Source organism: Festucalex cinctus, chromosome 2, assembly GCF_051991245.1.
Source record: "Festucalex cinctus isolate MCC-2025b chromosome 2, RoL_Fcin_1.0, whole genome shotgun sequence".
NCBI classification, from domain to species: Eukaryota; Metazoa; Chordata; class Actinopteri; order Syngnathiformes; family Syngnathidae; genus Festucalex; species Festucalex cinctus.
Window position 1 is genome coordinate 18,925,709 of NC_135412.1, and position 21,573 is coordinate 18,947,281.

General features: G+C 40.4%; 1 protein-coding gene and 1 non-coding gene across 6 annotated transcripts; one reads left to right on the forward strand and one right to left on the reverse strand.

Moving 5' to 3' along the window:
• Positions 1-37: 37 nt before the first annotated feature.
• On the reverse strand, positions 38-12,196 carry tp53inp2b (tumor protein p53 inducible nuclear protein 2b). 5 transcript variants are annotated; one of them, XM_077513499.1, is made up of 4 exons: positions 11,930-12,196; positions 8,139-8,497; positions 5,368-5,887; positions 38-3,303 (listed from the first exon to the last, which is right to left on the reverse strand). In XM_077513499.1, the coding sequence occupies exons 2-4, from the start codon at positions 8,260-8,262 to the stop codon at positions 3,045-3,047; spliced, it is 903 nt and encodes a 300-aa protein (XP_077369625.1). In that variant the 5' UTR covers positions 8,263-8,497; positions 11,930-12,196; the 3' UTR covers positions 38-3,044. The 5 variants fall into 5 exon arrangements, with proteins under 5 accessions (XP_077369625.1, XP_077369628.1, XP_077369627.1 ...); XM_077513502.1 differs by having other exon boundaries at positions 38-3,300; positions 5,368-5,524; positions 11,926-12,196; XM_077513501.1 differs by having other exon boundaries at positions 38-3,300; positions 11,926-12,196.
• A 5,663-nt stretch (positions 12,197-17,859) lies between these two features.
• trnaa-ugc (transfer RNA alanine (anticodon UGC)) lies at positions 17,860-17,931 on the forward strand. Its single transcript has one exon. It is a non-coding gene; the product is annotated as a tRNA-Ala (tRNA).
• Positions 17,932-21,573: the final 3,642 nt, after the last annotated feature.

A 21,573-nucleotide genomic window follows, 5' to 3' on the forward strand; every position in this document is an offset into this window, starting at 1 on the left:
TCCTCCCACATGAAAATAACGACACGGGATTCAGGCGTGAACCTGAGCATTTATTGTGTTGTTTGGAGAGTGGGTTGGTGGGCGGGTACCTGTGTTTTCTGAAAGGATGCTGAAATACCCATCAGTTCATTTTGCATAGGTTTTGCCAGTTTGTGGAAAACTGTCCACTTTAGGGACGGGGAGAAAAAAAATCACAAAAACCATGCAGAAAAAGTGAAAGGCACAATCACCATGGATACCAGATACACCACATTTTATGTGTCTAAATATTTCATTTCATGGGGAGGTGTGTACTTGAGATGTAACATGGGCCAAAGCGCATGTGTTGGTAAGCTGCCATCATTTCAGGGCACAACATAAACATCAGAAACTCCCCAGACATTCATTGTTTTTTTGTTGTTTTTTTTTCAAACATCCTAGCTCTAAATACTATACAGGAAAGTACAAGCATATTCTATGTGTTATTATTAAACATATACATCATTTTATTTATATCATATTATAAACTGTCTACTGCCTCATCATGTACCTGTCCATTTCCTTTCATCATAGGTGTTCAACACGTAGCAACTCACCACATTGTTGGATGTCTTTTACTCTGAACACACTTTCCATTGCTTACACACAACACACTGAACACATTTCCTTCTTACATGTCAACAGAGGTGAGGAAAATCAAAATAAACAGGACAGTTTTGCAGACATATCTTGATCGTCGCATTTTACATGCATGCACATACAGCCACCCGCAAGATCTCAAGAATTCAGTTGTGCGTCATACCCTGCACAACACATACATAGTAAACAGAGAAAATAAATCATGTCATAAATTAATAGATATTTCAATAAAAACAGTCTTATGAGTATAGTTCACGGAACAAAACAATTTTTGTATGTGATGGGGTATATGCCACGGAAGAGGCGGGACTGTTTTTGCACATCAGCTTTGGTTCCGGTTCGGTTTGCGACGTGTGGGCTGCGTCACAATACTTGTGCTTCCGAATTTGTGCCCCTCGGTTGCGCGTTCGCAACCCGCACCAGAATCAAAGCTCATGTGCAAAATCTCGGAAGTCCCGCCTGTTCCGTAGCATATACCCCATTAAAAAGAAAAATGACTTGAATGGATGGTTTAAAAACACTCTTTCTGTTTCCAAAGATTGTGGAAGCTCGCCACTAATTCTTTTGAGCAGAGCAGTACAGATTTTCTATTACAGCCTCTCAAAAGTCAAAGCGGACCCTCTGGGACGCAGTGTAAGCAAGCCTATGCCACATCTACTCCGAGCCTGGTGTGATTTTCGTTGTGCTCCTCAGGAAGATGTGACTCAAAATGGGGGGCAACCGAGAGGCCTTTTCCATTTTGATAAGGAGCACCAAAGTGATGCGGACAGGATTCACCTCAGTCCCTTTGAACTCAACAACGTGGACTCAGGTTTGGAAAGGCTTTGACATCTAACAGAGCACTAGAAATTGTTCATCGGAATATATACAAGTGTAATAAAAGATTATTATAATGAACGTTTTGGAAAAGGAAAAACAAGTGAAAGGGTCACAAAAGAAAAACACAAGCACACAGCACACCACGAAAACTTTTGACTCACAAAAATGAATGACAGTGTAAACATACATCCACGTCTCCAATAATATACAAACATTAGTTTACACTTCAGCACCATTGTTTAATATTGTTTTAATAGATATCATTAAGCTGAATCTCGAATTGGATAATGTTAGTTTGGTGTGCATACAGGAATAAACAGCAGGTGTTGATGCTCAAAAGACCGAATGGAACTTTTAGTGTGTGTTTTCTTGAAAAAAAAAAAAAAAGAAGAAGCTTAATCGGGAGTCTTTTTCATGAAAGTGGCTAATGAAGGAATTCCTTTTTCTGTTTTGTAAAAGAGGAATCGCGGTACACACTGTGGCTGGTGTGTGCCGGGCACGTTTTCTTTAGCGGGCAGAATTGACACACAATTGAATGGTCATCGTCATGCTGTGTGCCTCCTGCATACGGCAAGTTTCGATGGAGCAACATTGTCGTCATGAACACATTGATATTGTCGGAACCATGTACAGACTGGAAAACCAACAAAACAAAATCAAGAGTTAGACCATCAATACCGCTCTCCATACACTTACTATATCTTTTCAAATTCAAATCATGTGACCCAATTATTTTGCTTGAATTCATGAACATGTCAATATTTTTCTGTTAAATGAATGCTGTTGATGCTAGCGGTTGTCGTGGGTCACATGACACTTGCCGTAATCTATTCTTCTTAATCACAATCTTCGCGTCTAAGCTGCTGCAACATTTCGTTGACTCTTTAGTCTGTTTTGCGGTCATTCTCCCACCATCGCCTATTTGCTCTCATCCTTCTCAAAGTGAGACGTGAGGAATCACACAATGTTTACTTCCCACACTGATATTGTTTTCTCTAACACAAATGTAATAGATTGTATTGTGCTTTTCATCCCACAATCATCACACGCACGGTATATCCATCCTCTTTTTTTTCTTTTTCTGGCCAAAATTAAAAGTTTCATGCGGATATATTAACGTAACATAAAGCTGTGAGGAATGGATGAGCTGCTTTCTCTGTATATGAAGTTTAGCCATGTTGCAGTCTTGCAAAGTTCCCACAATTTTCTGTTCAGTCAGAGAAGATGGTCTGTTAATGTTACAATGACTCGTGAAGTTCAGCAATGTATTGGAAATCTGCTTATGGTTCTGTAAAACTTTAGAAAAACTCCATGACATGTGACAAAAAAAAAAGAGAATTAATAAACCTGTTTTTGTTTTGTACTTTTTGTGAATATTTTGTTGTAATTTGTGGACGCTGCAGAAATTTTAGCTAGATTCTATTCAGATCCACTCTGAGGGCTTAAAAGCAAAATAGGAAGAATCCAATTACTGTAGTCCAAAATGCAATACAAACTCAATTAGACAGAATATGCCGAAAAGTAATCAGATGCCTGAATACGTCGAAAGTTGACTCTGCTCTTCTAATGCCCTCAGAGTAAACTTGGCCCCCAGTTTGTCGGGGAGTCTAGTGGCACAAGTTACGCTTGCTGGGCTGGTGCAGGAAGGTGTTTCGAGCGTGGCTTGCGTGGCGGGGGATCTGCTCCCTGGTGCGGTTTTGGCGTTGGATGCGGTTGCGGCTCAGGTGGCGCCTCTCTATGCGAGCTTTGCTACGCTGGACTCTGGCCACTTGGGCGACCTTAGGCTGGACGTAAGGTCCAAAACTCACCCTGAATGGCCCAGGGGTGTGGGTGGCCGGAGCGGTAGCTGGCTCGGCCACTCGGCTGCTGGAGGGCAGACAAAAACAAATTGGGTCGCTGTTTATATACAGTCAATGGTCAGGTTATGGTCAGAGGTGGCAGATCCAGGTCCAGAAAAGTAAAACCCTTTCACACTTTGGCTTTAGCCCCAGGTGCTAGCTTGCTAGCTCCCATGGTGCTCGTTTACCAGCTAGTGAGCTAGCTAGCTAGCAAGGCTAAAGGCGAACTGTGGCAGGGTTTTTACTTTCTGGACCTGAATTTGCCACTCCTGGTTAAGGTCAAAATTCTGAGTGTGGTGAGTCACATGAATATAATGTATTTTATTTTCCACAGAAAGGAAGAACCGGAAAATGATGTCTATTTGCATAATGACGCTGGAACCAAGGCTAAAAAATGGGACTGTCACGGCCAAAATTGGACATCGCAGCGGGATAATCACTGTATACAAGTTAGGCTTGCTTAGCGAGTGGCAACGTAAGATGGCCGCCGCAGTTCTGTCGTAGTTCCTGTACTAAAAAAAAAAAAGATTCCTTGCAAATAGAGCATGTGCAGATCACAACTCAATGAACCTTTCAAACAAGGATCGCGTTTATATGATCAACTATTTGGGTTGGAAAAGGGGGTAGGTAGCCTCGGGGCCTTAATCTGGTTTTGTGCGTTTAAATGGCCTTTTAAAACCCGAATAAACTGCATGTAAACCTAGTCAGTTAACATGCAGTCAATATTCGGGATAACCCGTTTACATGCATTAGCGGAAAGTGTTACTCCCATAGTGTCATTGTGCTCAATTGAAAATCGAATGGACGTCGTCACGACACAAATAGAGGTCATTTCCACTTTTAATTTACTACGTTCAATAAAAGACATTCTATTTATGTCACTCACCACGCTAAATAAAGATGTCGGTTTCCTCCTCGCTCCACAAGTGTGGTTCCGTGCTGTGTCGCAATGTTTCTTTACATCTGCTTATGTATTTCCGTAGGTTAGGCGCCAGACACATGTACTTATTAACGTGGATAGATACATACTGTATATTTGTATATACATATTTACACATTAGGGCCAGTTTAAAAAAAAAAAATTCAAATAATCAATATCGAATTGATTTTCCTTTTCGAGCCAAATGTCGATTTATAAAACCATAGATTATTTAAATCTCTTTTTTCCCCATAAATTCTGAAGAAAATAGAATTTTAAAGGCCAATTTTTTTGTACCTTAATGTTTTCTTGAAATTTACTGATCATATGAATTTAAAAGTATTTTCTTAAATTTCTGAAAGACCTGACTTATTGCTCTTAAAAACAATTCAGAATGTTTTAAGTTTATATTTACAATTGTTAAATCATCCATCCATCCATTTTCTTAACCGCTTGCTCCTCACAAGTGCTGGATGCTGGAGCCTATCCCAGCTGGCTTCGGGCAGTAGGCGGGGAACACCCTGAACTGGTTGTCAGCCAATTTCCGTCAACTGTTAAATTAGAATCATTAGAAATATTTTCATCTCATCTTTGCTGATGTCAACAAATGTTACTTTCATTAATAAACTACATCGTTTGACCAGTTACTGCCTCCGCAATATCCACTTTGGAACTTAATATTTGTGGAGTTTTTAGCATGTCTTTGACATTTAAGAAGAATTGAGCTTCCATATTTAATCCACATCAGATTTAACTGAAGTGAATCGAATCTGGAAATTGAAATTGAATTGATTGAGGAAATTATTATCAATACCCAGCCCTAATACACATTGTGGAATTTTCTCCATAGAGACAGAAAATAATGTGAAAAGTTAGGCTCGCTTTGCAAGTGGCAACGTAAGATGTCCGCCTTATTTTTGTAGTAGTTACTGTACTCAAAAGACCAAGATTCCTTGCGAATAGAGCATATGCACAACAAAAACCCCTGATCCTTTCAAACAAGGTATTCCAATCGCATTTATATGCCAAATATTCTGGTTAGGAGCAACCCAGGGGTCTTATTCAGGTTCTTGCACGTTTACATGGCCTTTTCGACTGCATGTAAACGTAGTCTGTGTTTTTTGAGCCGCTCATGATGGCGCTAAGGTGGGGGGGGGGTTATGAGATTCTCACCTCACGCTACTGGCCATGCTCACAATGCTTTCCTCGCCCACCACGGAGAGGTTGCCGTTCGAGACCATGGACAGGTTGCTCGCCGACACATACACGGACATGCTGGGGTGCTCGATGAGCAGGTCCTCCATGGGGCTGGCCTCCGCCGTGGCTCCTTCTGCAGTGAAACAGGGGGGAGGGGTGACAAACCAGCTCTCATCCATGCAGCCTCTCTCGGAGCCTGCCCTACTGCTATCCCCACTGCCCCCGCACTCGCTCCCGGCAGGAGAAGCCGACTGAGAAGTCGAGGAGGCTGCGGACAGTCTGGCCCGCCTTGTCAGACCCGTGGGGTCCGGCGGTAATTGCGCCCGCACGCTACGTGTCCTCCGTCGCTTGTTTGGTGGGCGGGGAATGGAAGTTTGGCATTCGGTCCGCGTTTGGGCGTCTTCAAAGTTCGATTGGTTGCTATCAGGGATCGGATGTGCAATAGTAAGTTGGGCCTGTGTCTCGGCGTCAAGTTGCATCATGCAGCCAGACTCGTCTAAGCGCATGGCACGCGTGACATCAGGGCCGGGGGACGCCAATAAGGTCGAGGTGGGAAAAATTTGATGCAAATGTCGTAGACGTTCAAAATGTCATGCAGGTAGAAAGGGGTCGTTTTGTGGCCATCACATACGCACGCGCACACATACCAGTGTGGGGGATGTACAAAAAAAAAAAATCGGAGGGGAGGGGGGAAAAGAGGGGGCAGGAGACACAAAACATGAAAGAGTCACATCATTAGTTGTGTTGACCCTCTTGGGTTTTGACTGTTTCTCCTATTTTTCATTGTTTGATTGGCTTTTTTTAATCCACTAAACAAGGAGGAGTGAGCTTCATGTTCAAAACCAATTGCGCCTTTCCATTGTCTGGTTTAAAACATCTCGGGTAGCCTTCTGTACCACTAATCTGAATATATGACTGGATAGCCTATTGACCAAGACTTTTGAAGTGTTGAGGCCGCCATATTGTTCCTCCCAAGACACGTTTCTCGGCATACGATCCTATACATTCATAGTATCGAAATTGGAGAATATTTGAGACAGTACTTAGAAGAAACGTCATGATTTATGGTGTTTTAAATTTGTTAAACATAAACAAGAGGACTTCAGACATTTTGCAACTTGCCTTAAATACATGTATAAATTATATGCTTAACACATTCACTGCCAGTCCAGCAAAAACATTGACATTGACGTCTTTTTCCGTCAATGGCAGTGAATGAGTTAATAATGTTTAGAGGAGCAAACTTATATATATAATTTTTTTTTTATTAAGAGAGAGGCAATCATGGACTGTGGATGACTGGATGAAGGTTATCTTCAGTGATGAGTCACCAATCTGTATTGGACAAGGTGATGATGCTGGAACTTTTGTTTGGTGCCGTTCCAGTGAGATTTACAAAGAGGACTGCCTAAAGAAAACATCCAAATTCCCACAGTCCTTGATGATATGTGGCTGCATGTCAGGCAAAGGCACTGGGGAGATGGCTGTGGTTAAATCTTCAATAAAGTTTACATTGACATTTTGGACAGCTTTCTTATCCCTTCAATTGAAAAAATGTTTGGGGATGATGAAATCATTTTCCAAGATGACAATGCATCATGCCACAGAGGAAAAACTGAAAGCATTCCTTGGAGAAAGACGCATCCAGTCAATGTCATGGCCTGCAAATAACCTAGATCTCAACCCAATTGAAAACCTGTGGTGGAAATTGAAAAAAAAAAAAAAAAAAAAAGGTCCACAGCAAGGCTCTGACCTACAAAGATGATCTGGCAACTGCAATCAAAGATAGTTGGCACCAGATTGATGAAGAATACTGTTTGTCACTCATCAAGTCCATGCCTCAGAGACTGCAAGCTGTCAGAAAAGCCAGAGGTGGTGCAATTAAATAGCAGTGATGTGTTTTGATTGCTTTTTCTTAGCTGTTTTTCATAATTCCATTCCTCAGAATTGAGTGATTCCATGTTTATTTCCCTGCACTTGCTCTATAAAAGTAACATTTACTGACCAGCACAATGTTTTTTCTTCATTTCTTTTAGTGTTTCTGAAAGCCAAGATGTTGCGCTTTGGAATGACCTTACAACTGTTTCATGCTTTTCATCTGAGTTTGATCTACAGAATAAAACGTCTGAGTGAGTGCTCGTCCAAGACTGGTGATTCCATACTTTTTGCTAGGGGTTGTACAGTAGTCTTCTCGTGAGGTGGGAGGAGCAAGATGGCCGCCCTGTGACTTCAATGGCTTGCACGGGCGTGTATGGACTATCCAGCCATATGTAAAGGTCAGTGGCCTGTACCTAATCAATTCCTGACTACAGCCCATCATGACCTTCACTTCACCTCTAATGCTCAATGGAAACGGGACAGGCTAGCGCTTGCACTCTGTAAAAATAGTTTTCACAACTTAACAGTCGCCCCGTGTTATTTATGCTGCATTCGAGGATGATCGGAAGTCGGATATATCCGAGTTGTGTTTTTTCCCAGTTCCGACCTGAAAGTAAACAACCAAAATGGCAGATAGTGGTAAATTGTTTTTTATTTTGGTTTTTAAAACTCATTTTTGACCTCCAGCAAACTTACCTTCTCGTAATTTTTCTTCATTTATTGTTTTATCTTATTTCATAAGCATTCTATACTGTTCAGTAGTTCACTGTATAATTTCCGTAAAAAACAACTCAGATATATCCGACTTCCGATAATCCTCGGAAGCAGCATAATGCAACTCTCAAAAAGTATTATCCAATCAAACTCACCAGGCAAGTTGACAAGCATCCATCCTTCCTCGTCGGCCTCGGTCACGCAGGGATTCGGTCCCTTCAGCTCAGCTGCCACTTCTTCGACCTCCCCAAACAGCAAGTTGCTCAGACGTTGAAACATGACGGCTTGCTTGGCCTTGACTTTTCAAGACTTTTGAGGAGCAAAAATAAAACAAAAACAAAAAAATGTAGCTGCCTTTGAAAGGTATTCGTTTGTAGGGAAGTCGTATAGCTGTGTATTGTTATTATTGAACTTTGCTTTGACTTGGAGCCCTTTGCTGGATCGTGGTTTGGACAAGGGGAGTGTGGGCTTCAGTAGTGCAAATGTAAGGTTTCACTTGGTTTGGAGCAAAGGCCTGAAAGAGAGCAAAGAGACAACAGTGGGTTTACAAAATTGAGTTCTTCACTTGCAATACATATTTGAGTAAAAAAAACAAAAAAAAGAGCTAATGCTATATTCAAGTAATGCTAGAAAGTCGAAATGTATTCCCTCCAAACCTGTCAGCGCCACTCTGCAGACAAACATGGGTGGTTGATGAGGTTGATGTAAGGGGTGCCCAGACGATTTTGGTGCTCTGTCACTTTTTGTATGCTTGAAATATTGCATGTTAGCAATAGATGGTAATAAGCTAATGGCTGGAGCGCCGTTTGTTTGAACACAACCACGCTAAATGGCATTACGTGGACCTCGTTTGTGTCTTTAATGCTTAAGAGTATACGTGTATCCACTGAATTCAGTGTGCTAACTGGATTGCCTTTTGACAATAAATTACATTATGGACTTTTAGGATGACCTGCATTCTTACTGGTAATCAGAACATAGCATATATTAGTGAAAACACAATAGTGATTCCAGAGTGAATAAACACAAGATGTCACATTAAACCTGTAGTGTCGCTAAATTATGGAACACATACATTTCAGTAATTCAACTACACTGTAAATTACAACTACACAAGTAATAAAACATTTTGTTCAGTGACTATCTCCTTGTGTAAATACAGAGCTATATTATCTGCTGTTTTGATTCACTACTTGTAATGGAGCTCATTAATACGCTGGTTGGTTTGAAAACTAATAAATTAATGCTAATGTCAGGAATAGAACAGGAACAGAAAGTACACAATTACAGAACATTAAAAGTAAAGGAGATAAGCACTACAGAAGGAACTGAGGAAAGAGATAAGGCCTGGCTTAATGTGTAACAGTGATGTAATCATATTCAACTGAAGTTTAAATAGTCTGCTGACAAGATTGTAGGTGCATTGAAGTATGACGCTCTGTCCTTATTTGGAGAATGCAATAGTAAAAAAATGCACTTCAGGATTAGATAAAAGGAAGGTTTACATTCAACACTCAGAGCCCTATTTTCATGCCCAGCATAAGACTAGAGCTAAGCAAGGTCTATCTGTGTGAAGGGGGGTATTTTTGTAGACGTGTGCAGGTAGAAATGGGCACACAGCCAGCTTGTTTCCTGACCAATGGAAGCATCTCTCCTCATTCCCTTTAAATGCAGCTCAGGAGAGGTTGTGCGGTCTGATCATCACAATAATTCTTCAATTCATTGATTTCGACAATAATTTAGAGGGATCGGTGTACGCTGTTGTCACTTTTATGAATGACCACACATGACCGCAAAATCTGTCGCGAATCGGTCTGCCTGTGCCTCGACCATGTCCACCAAAATCGCATTACACCACAACTTTGACCTGCTTTTATCTGATCTAATGTCTAGCCTGCTTCCTGTCACCAAATTCTCAGGCACACCGAGGGTGTACAATAGAAAATGCCCTGGGTGCACCGAAACACCCAGAAAGGTGGGGCGCAGTCTGCCAAAATCCCAGACACGGTAAACTAGACTTGCCTGGGCACGAAAATTAAGATGTAGGCCTACTGGTTTTTAAGCCAAGTGCACGTGACCTATCTATGAATACACAGCCCTGAGGTGTTGTGTCTCAGAGCCTTATTTTATGTACTGACGAAAATGAACCTCGGAGCTTAAAGTATGCAGTTTTCCGGGCTGTTTAAAATCTAAGATATAAACACATGCCTAATAACATTATTATTTCAGTTGATTTGCTATAGTTAAAATTAGTGCTGTTCAATAACACTTTCTTTCAGACCGATGCCAATACGAGTACACACCTCTTGAGTCACTGATACTACTACCAAGTACCACTAGTAATTTTGATGCATAAATAAATGTCTGGGGGGGGGGGGGGGGCAATAACAAAACAATGACAGATAACGTTAAAGAACGACCTGTATATTTCAATATGTAATTCTTGGAGTAATGTTAATTTTATATTCATAGTCTTCTAATTTCTAGTTCCAGATCATAAAATGGCCACAAGAGGGTGTGTGCGACTACAACTATGTTGAAATATGACCGTGTATGGACTGATACTGATACCTGGCATTGGTCCTCAACCATCCCTAGTTAAACTCCTAAAGCCCAAGGACAAAATCACCACCAAAGATTAACATAAACCCAGATGTGTAGACTGAGAGAAATTTAAAGTGTGTACATCCTGTATTTAAAAAGTGCATTTTCCTGAGTGTGACCGGCATACTGCGCCTTTAACTAGTTTATCTTCATCTACAATTTATCTGGACCATCTATTTAAATTAGTAAAATTCTAAACATGCATACTTGCAGTTTGGCATCCGCAAATTCGCCTATTTGCATGTTTTTGTTTTTTTATATGGATGGCATTTTTGTGAAAAATGCATATTCGAGGCTTATCAGCCTTTTTTTTCCCCCAAGAATTTGTTCGGTTGAGTTGAGTTGAGTTAAAATATTTCCAACATGCACATTTTGGCACATATGCCCAATTGAAAATACCATGGTCCTATGTTATGGCCTCCTCTATCAGTTGGCCATCCCAGTCACTTTTTAAATTAAATTTTATAACTAATATAATAAAAAGACGATTGCACGGTGACTTTCCCAACAGGAAACCTGCATTACAGATCGAAAGTGTCTTTTTGCTTGTAGAGGGCGGGGCTTATTTAGTGGGCGTGTTCAGAGAATGAAAACAAGCTGCGGTGACGTCACATCAGCGTCACCCAGCCGCAGAAAAGTCTCAAGGCGCAAACCCAGCGAAATTCTAGGACATTTTAAACAGTGACGCAAAACAAAATAAAGCCTTCTGCATTCAGCATCAAGTTAATTCTAACAGTCGTCCACCAGAACGTTAAATGTGCAGCGATGTTACGCGAAGCCTTCGCGTCGGTGGTTGCCTAAAAGCAGCCATTAAACTGGACGACAGAATGCGGAGCCAACCAGCTAGCGGCAGACTGTGTGGTTTCTGGTATCCAGGTTACTGATGAATTATCCGCGTTAAGACCTCCAGCTAAAGGGTCAAAGCAATGACAGTCGAGGTGGCTGATCAGCGACGCGGCACTCACAACACAACAAGACGTCGGCCGACGTCGACAGAAAAACAGCAACGATGTTGATTGAGAAGCTTAACCTCAAATGTCCTCTTGGAAAACATCAACATCCGCCATCGAGCATTTTGGTGCAGCTTGCACAAGAGCGGCTACACAATGCAGATTGGTGTCATCTTCCAAGTGAAGGGCGTCGCAAAACACTTAATAAAACGCTTTGAATGACACACGACATTGAAACATATTAGGCTGTGCAAGTCGTAGGGGACGATACGCGATGGAATTTTTCCATAATGACGGTTGACATTTCATCCTCATAGATGTCACTTGATTAGGCAGAGGGTATGACGGACAAAACACACAGAGATGCACAATATGAAAAGCTGCTTACCTGCCTTTGCAATATTATTCAAGTTGTAAACGAGAGCACACACAGTAGGAACAATTCTTAAAGCATAGCTTTAGATAGCCTTTAAGAGAGGTAGTTAAAACACCATGGTACAAAAATAAAAGGCTTTCTTCTCAGAAGAAGGACTTCGTGTAAAATATTACACCGATGTTTCAGATCATAACATCTGCAGCTTTTCGAGCCTCTGCTGTCTTTTCTCCTCCTGTTTATTGCTGCCTCCAGCTGATCCTCAGATCAGTATGTAGAACGTACAAAACAGCTGATTGTGAGATCACAATACACTGGGACACGCCTTCGCTCCGCCCACATGGAATCAACGGGCCAATGAGAATCGGACACAGGCCACAAGCTGCAGCTGTGGCGAAACGGGAAGGGTGGTGGGGGCTGGGCCGCGGAGACTTCGACCCTGCAGCCAGAGAAAAAGACTTGAGTTCATTGGCTGATCCCAGAACAGCAGCTGCTATCGCCGCGGCCACTTGAGGATACAAAACTGGGGGATGGTAAACTGACTCGGAGTCTGTACACACACGCCGTCTGCTACGAGGGCCCGTGAGGGTCAATATTCGGGATAACCTCGCAAAGACTAAAGAAGCGCTTTCTCTGAAAAGTAAAAGAGCAACCCATTAGTGAAACTCCCGTAGTATAGACACTGAAACACTTCCCATACTTCATTTCGCTCACATTCATAAGCTCTTATATACACTTGTTAAACGGTCTCACAAATACAACTGATATCCTGTTGCAATAAGTGAAATACTATCATAAACACTACTGAAATGCTCTCATGCACACATTTGCAAAATAAATAACCCAGTCACATACGTAAGTTCTTACACTCAATGATTAAATACAACTTGAAAGGCTGTCATGTTCCAAAAAAAAACCTTTCAACCATGATACTGACTGAAACACTGTCATACACACAATTGATTTTTCTGTTCACATACACAAGTAAAATGCTCTCACACTCTACTGTGACGCTCATGAAACCAACTGAATATTTTTTCCGCTCTCATTCACACCAATAAAAAAGCTCTCATACAACTGAAATTCTTTCGCACAATACATGCTTGAACCGCTCTCATACGCACAACTGATTTTTTTTCCAATTTCCACTCACATACACAAGTGAAATGATCTCACATACACTAGTCTAACATGTCGTAAAAATTACTGAACCCCTCTCATGCAGAGTGAACCTTTTTTTTGCTCACATTCACAAGTGAAGCACTCTCATTCACTCAACAGATTGTTTTCCTTCTCATACTCTCAAATGAAATGCTTTTACACGCACTGGTGAAACACTGTCATACTTTACACCTCAGTTTTTTTTTTCTCGCTCACATGTACAACTGAAACTCTCTCATTCACACTACTAGTACTAATATCTTTCCATACATGATTCTGAAATGTGTGTGTATGATGGTTTCAGTGGTTCTTAAGAGCGTTTCAAATAGTGTATTCGGGGGGTTGTGTACATCCTGTTACTTGTATTACACGAGTAAAAATAAGCTCATGAGTCTTCTTTGCCTGAAGACTTCTGCACATTTCCACTACTCTTATGAGGCGCGCCCCCTAGTGGCCCGCCAAGTAATTGCTCAATAAGTTATGAACAATGGAGCCGTTATAGTGGCTGTATATTAACTACAAATATCGCAATACTTGTGAAGCCGTATTGATAATCTATCAGTAGACAAAGTATCACGATGTATCGCGATATCGATATATCATCACACTTCTACGAAAGACACTTAAAAGGGAAAAAGTCTCTCTGAAACTTTGGCAGACAGTATTAAACCTTGTTATGAAATATAAACACTTGAAGCACAGCCAAAGCCTGGCATGAGGATCTTTAAAAATGCAAATAATTAACCTCGCGGCATGGGTGTATACAACATGGGTGAAACAAATAAACCGCACCCAGCGTAGTTGTGTCTACAAGCACCTGACTTCCATTCCACACCTAACTAAGATTCTTTTTGTCTGCAAGTTGTCCTGTTTTTATTTGTTGAGATGATAGCAAATGGCCCTGCGCTGCTTGAGCTTTGTTCAAGCAAGATGATAAGGTTTCGGGCCGATACGGTTACCAGGTGCTAGGCAACTCACGCAGACTCTCAAACAAACAGCGATTATATTATGTGAGTGACGCAACAAGAACAGTCTCTAACACGTCATACATGTGGTGGAATTATCCGAACAAATAATGCCGAGTCTGGTTTCTGGCTTCTTTTTTTAGTCCCCACAACACAAAGGCCGAGCTTTGACAGGATTCCCACAGTTCCGCCAAGCCGGCTGAAATAGGTGAAAGTTCAGAGCGGGGCCTTGCATTGCATGCCGTGCACATGTTGACGTTCACCAATGTGACATGCGGCTTTACCGGCATCTTAAGAATCCAAAGCGCTGCGTGTGAGCGCTTGAAGGCTTCGCTGTTGCTGAAAGACAAGTTGACCCAGACCGCATGTTAACACTCCTTTGGTTTTTTTTTTGGGTGCTGTGTAATTGCTTCCTCTCTTCCTCAAGTGTGACATGGAATGGTGTCCTGCGAGAAGAAAGGTTGGCTGTAATGTATTTTAAAAAGAGACCATTTGGAAACATGCCAATACAAAAAAAGCACTGCCCCTGTTTGAACATGTTACGTAACAAAAAGACACCATGAACAGAGCGAGCAGCACTCTATGCTCATTTGACCACGGTGACCTTGTCATGTGTTTTGATTCCACCATCTTTTGTAGCTTTTATTTTTGGTCCCTCCCGCTCTCTTTTCTGGCCTCTCTCTCTCAGCATTAGTGGCTGTTTTCATATGATAAGCGCCTGTCAAGTGTGGCGAGCCAGATGAGACGTCAAGCTCCATGTCAAGGGTGTGCATGTGACACCGTTTTTGGATGGCCTGAGGAAAAGGATTTGAATACTGACAACATACAGTGGGTATAAAAAGTCTACAGACTCATGGTCAAATGAATTGAGTTGATAAGTTCCTTTAACACCACTATTTTTTTTTCTAACTTGCAATTATGATTAATGACCGCCCCTTACTTGGAACGCCTGTACTGGGGGCATTCCAGTCGCTATGCAGCAGACACGTCCAGATCAAAATTTAGCAGTAATAAATTGAATAATAATGCATATATTTGTGGCGACTGAAGTCAAGTTGTATTTTACAATTTTAAAAATGTTCAGAATTTCACAAGTGATTTCATGTTTAATATTAGCTCTTAATATGAAAAGAAAAATGCACTGAGCTCTCGCTAACGGCTTACAAATGCAATCATGCCATCTAGTGGCAGAAAAATGACTAAAAGATACAGCCATATTTCTATTAGTTTAACATTTTTCCCAGGTTTTATGTTAACAAGAGTATGACAACTTAAAAAAAAAAAATTTATTGTACATTTTATTCTACATTTAGAACCGATATAAAATTGGTGATCAATCGTGAGTTAACTATTGAAGTATTGCCATTAATTATGATTAAAAATTGCCTGACACCCCTGTAATTAATATAATTTGTTTTCTACCATTAATATAAGCAGGAACTTGTAGAACTCAATTGAATTTTAAAAAAGCTATTTAAAACAACTGCGATTGGCTGGCAACCAGTCCAGGGTGTCCCCCGCCTACTGCCCAGAGCCAGCTGAGATAGGCGCCAGCACCCCCCGCGACCCTTGTGAGGAATAAGCGGTCAGGAAAATGGATGGATGGATTTAAAACAAATAAAGTGGTTGCACAAGTGTGCACACCCTCTTATAACTAGGATTGTGGACATGTTCGAAATTGATCAGTCACATTCAAACTGATCTTAAACATGAGTCAACACTCATTTTAAATGAAAGTTATTAATCCCAAATTAATTTCACATTTTCATAGATTTTCTGGCAGAACCCTTAAGGTGTTGGTTCTGACTGAGCAGTGTTGTGTTTGCATTTAACAAACATTTTGGAGCAGCATTGTGCTTTGGGACTGTTTTTCTTCAACTGGAAGTGGAGCCTTAGAAAAAGTGGAGGGAATTATGAACAGTTCCAAATTACTGTTCCAGTCAAGTGTTATCACACAACCTTCAAGATTCTGCTAGAGAGAAAATAAGCATGTGGAAATGCTTTCCTAGAACATCTGAACTTTATTTTGGGCTTAATCAAAGTGACTTTAAAGGGTACTGACTCCCATTTGGCATGAGTTTAAATGATTGGTGAAACGGTGTGTACACTTATGCAACCACCATTATTTCGGTTGTTTATTTTTTATTTTCCCTCTTGAAATGATATAAACATTTGACTTTGAAATGATTTATCTTGATCTTTGTTTTTTACATCACAAAACCTAGCATTTGAAGAGGGTGTGTAGACTTTTTATATCCACTCTATCAAATGTTTAATAGTCTGAGTGTGTAGCAGGCAAATGAAAGAGTTCTGGAACAATAACTGATGAAACAGGACACACAAAGATAAACATTTTGAAGCTTTATTGCTTTTACAGCTGGATTTTCCTTCAGTTGACATGTTCGCTCTGCACTGCTCTGGGCATCACGTTGCAAACAGTTTGCTTATAAAGGTTATCCTCAGCTGCACTTTGTGGTCCTAAGATAACCCCTGAATACACATAATACTTAGCCAGCACAGACTCCACATGATAGCTTCCTGTCCTCCATCCAAATTACACAACTGAGATGATATAAGACAAACACGCCCCTCCCATATTCTGGGAGATTCCCTCGCAGTTCATTTAGCAGACAGAAGGGGTTGTAAAGGGAACGTGTCAGCTTTGCCCACCTTCTCTTCTTTCCTTCTGCTCAGAGCTCTCCCAAAGCCCCCCATGCATGATGCATCCCTTCATGGAGTCCCTACAAGGCTTGAGTGGACCGGGCCCGGAGGTGTCCTTGGCTAGGGGCAGCTGATAAACACTGTAAAAGCGAGGCCAAGGCTGTGGTTTGTCTCTAATTCATGTTCTCGTGGATACGGTGAAACTTCTCAAGGGAAATATAAATTCCCCAAAGGATGAAGAGGAAGCATCATATTTCAGCCAGTGGGGTCTAAATCTAAAAAATGTTTTCTTTTGTTGTTCATTTGAACATATATTTGCTGATACACATGTTTTTATTCTTTAAGCAATGTTAAACAGGTGGTTGAATAGTGCCTCCATCTGCCTCCAAGGATATGCTGTACTTACAAAGTATGACTCACGTGCTAAATATAGCATCAGGCAAGGTGAAGGTTAAAGTTGATTAAGGCAAACTGAGCTGCATGGAAACCCTTAGATCATTAAATAACTGGAGTTGCACCATGTTAATATATATTGTTTTAGACAAGTGATATATTGTTGTAACCTTGCTCTCGCAAGATGAATTCTCGCGGGATTTGTGAGTTCCCAATCTCCGGAGAATACATCTTGTACCGCTCCCGTTGATTTCCGCCGATGGTTCGGACCGATCACAGAGCGACATTGCGTCTGGGGGCGGGATATGCAACTGTGACGAAACCAGGAAGCCAGCGCCGACGCCGGAGCTAACAAACAAACCTTACATGGACGAATGGACGCTGCAATTAATTCTGTTCTCGCAGAATTACTCACCGTTTCCTTGTTGAATGTTGAACAGCGAAGGACTCCGTGCATTTCTAGCTGGTTATATGTTCGTACTTTTCCCCCCTTGGCAAGAACGAAGACGAAATTTTCACCCATGGCCGTGATTGGTTAAAACAAGCGTGTAGAATGACGCATCGTCCAATCAACTCGAATTATTGTACAGAGTGTCCCGCCTTTCCCGACCAAATTAGGGTACTGTGGAGAGGTACCAGGTGGATATTGTGGAGAACTCATTTGAGTGAAGCTCAATATATATTGCCTGGTTAATATTGTTTAACTTGATGGCAAAATCTTCATCTATACAGTATATAAATACATTAAAATACGGCCAGTACGGCAGATGGGGATGTAGCTCAGTGGTAGAGCGCATGCTTTGCATGTATGAGGCCCCGGGTTCAATCCCCGGCATCTCCATGTTTTAATCCGATCGGTCGTAGTTAGCGCGCGTTAATTATACAACAATAAAACAAGCGCAATCAAATCATCCAGAGCAGTGCAAAGGTTTGATAAAATTAACAACCACAATTTCCTTTAGTGGCTTGACAATTCTCTAGTTTTGATTGTCGTGATCATAGAGCAATTATATAACAAAATACAAGATTATGCAGTAGTGGTTATCGAACTGCTCTACTTCATGTTGAAAAGTACGGTTCTAAATAAGTATTTAATATTAAACATGTATAAATTAACTGTCAACTAAAACTAAACATTGTCTTGTTAAAAATTGAATCTATGAAGATAATAATAAAATGGTGTGGTACCCTGACACAATACAAATGTCAGTTATGGCCATCCTGTTGACATGCATGTGCCAACGTGGGCCGCATTAAAAGGACTACAATAATAATAATAATAATAATAATAATAATAATAATAATAATAATAATAATAATAATAAATTGTATATGTTTCACCTGTCTTGATTGTTTAAATATGTCACAGTGGTAGCATATAATATTTTTCCTGCAAATAAGAAAATATCCACTATCTATCTACATTTTTATTTATTTAAATAAAGCACATGTCGCACAATTTCACAATAAACTCTTAGGCTAATGATTATATTTATCTACATAGAATATCTCACATTATCATAACGTCCTAAGACCTCGCTTATGAAATTGTGCTTCACTACATGTGTTCAACTTAACAATACAGTACCCAACAATGATTATGCATAACTCAACAGTTTGCCTGAAAATTCGACCGGGTTTGGCTGCTCTCTTGTGGTTGCTTTCATACTGTATTTGTTTCTGTTGCTGCCATTCTCCGTTCGAACACTCGGGGGCGCCAGATAGCTAAACAATGAAATACAGAGTTCAACAATAAAGGCAAGCGAAGAAAATTCTCGTTATTTTTTTTCATATATATTTTTGGAGTGATTGGCCATTTTTTCATTACTCTATACAGTGAACATAATAGACATATACAAACACCCATATATTTTGGTCCTAACCAATAATCTAAAAAGCCCATGATTTAATTTGAAGCTAGAAATCACATTGCATAAATTACTTACAAATTTAGAATATATATAGGTTGGGCCTATCAAACAGTATTTATAGAGCGCTTTTGTACATGACAATGCAACTCAAAGTGCTTCTCATTTTTACATGATTAAAATCACCTCAGACATAAAATTGAAAAGATGCTTGGACGGGTGTACATTTCCTCATTTTTAGAATGACAAAAGGCTGGAGCCAGAGGACATCAGAGCTCGCAAGGATTCAAACTGTAAGATAAAACAAGTTCAGACAGATAAGAAAGCTTAAGACCTTTAAGACATCTAAATGATGTCTAAAATTGTCTGATGTCAGATGACACGACATTTCGTTCTGTACTTGTACTAGAATGACAAATAAAGTATCTACCTCTATCTCTAAATAAATAAATAAATAAAATAACTTAAAATCAATCCTTAATGTACTCCCATCTTCTGGTCTTTCTCAGGACACGTACTGATAAAGTCTATAATAATTTTAAGCTTGAAATGTTTTTTTTTGTGGGACACCTTACTCAATCGTGCTCCGTACTCAATCCGATTGGATATTTATCTTTATACGTTGGTCTCAGGAGCGATGACTAAAACTTCAGTTTTAAATGAAATGCAATTTCAAAGAAAAATAATCCAGTGTATATACAGGTGCATATCATCAGCGTAATAATGGAAATTCATTCTCTTCCCCCTGATAACATTACCAACTGGGAGCATCTGTACATTGAACAATTAATGAGGGGCTTAGAATTGAACCTTGAGGCACACCACATTTTATTTTGTAGACTTGTTCAGAACACGTAACCAAACTTACCATAAAGGTTCTGGCACTGAGGCAGATGACCTTTAATGGCGCTCTATATACTGTATTACATACTGTGGACATACAAGACATTTTGACTTTGTAGTTGCCGACATCCATAACAGAAATAACTGTCATCACGTTCTAAGCAGATTTTCCTCTGAGGCCAATGCTGAATTGTGATGATTGCTGCTATGTAACACAATCAATATTCGAGTTGACTGTTTGTTGGACGACCGAATAGCAAACACGACATTGTGTCATTAATGATCTGCTGGTGACGGGCGTGTTGAAAAGAAATATGTTCATCGTCTATTTGTGTGCGCTGTAAAAGTTTGCTCGCCGGGTGAAGTTTGTCCTCTGAAGCGTGTCGTCACCGTCAACAATATTTCAACATGACAATTCCGAGACGTACTATCAGGTTAGGGGAAATGTTTCACGTGAGGAAAAAAGGATATCCTTGTGCGAGAGGAAAATTGCACATTTTTGACTTGCTTATTGTGTTCACATTTTATTGGGAAATTCAAACAAAAAGCAACTTGAATTACTGTAGTATTGAATGGTACAAGTTGGCAATTTGGGGACATTATTGTCATAAAATCAATTTACAATATAACAGTCTTTATAACAGCAGTCTCTGAAATGCACAAAGGCCAAAATGAATTTTTACTGTCAAGTTTACAGACCACCCGTTTTGCTAACCTGGCGAACAAAAACGTTCTCCTCGCACACAATAGTGCAGTATGCTCGTGCTGACAAGAAAAAAAAAAACAATGTTGATGTTGAAGGAGCATCATGCTGGAATTGAGGGATATCAGCTTGGAAAATTTCCATCTGTGGCCTCTGTAATCTAATCTGTGTAACCCTAACCCAAAATAGGATTTCAAACTATGGCTATGATTTCAATTTGACTTGAATTTGGCTTTGAAACTAGGTTTAGGGTTTCAAATTAGGGTTTTTGTTTTAAATTGGTTGAAAACTAGGGTTTTACATTTGGCTTACGGTTTCAAATTAGTTTTAAATTTGGGTTTAAAACTAAGGGTGGGGTTTTAAATTTGGGTTCGGGTTTCAAACCATGGTTAGGTCAAGGTTTTTAAACTAGCGTTGGGGTTTCAAATGGGGTTTTTTAGGACTATTTGTATAAAATGAAGGTTTTAACGTGAGATTAAGGTTTCAAATCAGGTATGTTGGTGTTTTAGGGGGACTGGAAGGCATTAATGTCATTTCAAACGTGCCCAGTTTCCAGGGGTCAATAATGTGTTGACATCATCTCATAACGCTTTTCATGTTACAGACTTCCTGTTCAGTTTTTTCACTTGTCTCTCGCAACTGCTGTTCCATTCAGAAAACACACACAAACTGTATTGAAGGTACGTGTGAGTGGAGTTGGTTGCACTGCATGTGGGAGTCTCCGCGAGGAGAACCCTATCTTACACCTGCTGAGCAACGTTCATACATACAGTATACATATGCAAAAACGACGTTCACGACACGCTCAATCACAGCCACTCTGTAGATAAAATCTGAACCAGACAACTTGTTGTCTTCAGCTGGTCTTCTTTCAGATTCATTGGCATAATGAGGCCAGCTGAAGGATCATATGAAACAAATGGAAATGCTGCCGAGTGGTCGTTACCTGAACGATCCGAATGTGCTGAATGCAAACAATGAGCTTGATTATTCAAGAGCCATTTTGCTTTTACATGCAAAATCTCACTTTGCAACCTGCACACAAAACAGTTGTCCCAAGTCAAGGTGA

Coding starts and splice junctions, on each gene's coding strand:
- tp53inp2b (XM_077513499.1), bottom strand. CDS start 8,262: ATGTTTCAACGTCTGAGCAACTTGCTGTTTGGGGAGGTCGAAGAAGTG. Junction 5,888..8,138: donor GATGCTTGTCAACTTGCCTG/GTGAGTTTGATT, acceptor CCATGCGCTTAG/ACGAGTCTGGCTGCATGATG. Junction 3,304..5,367: donor AGCATGGCCAGTAGCGTGAG/GTGAGAATCTCA, acceptor TCTGCCCTCCAG/CAGCCGAGTGGCCGAGCCAG.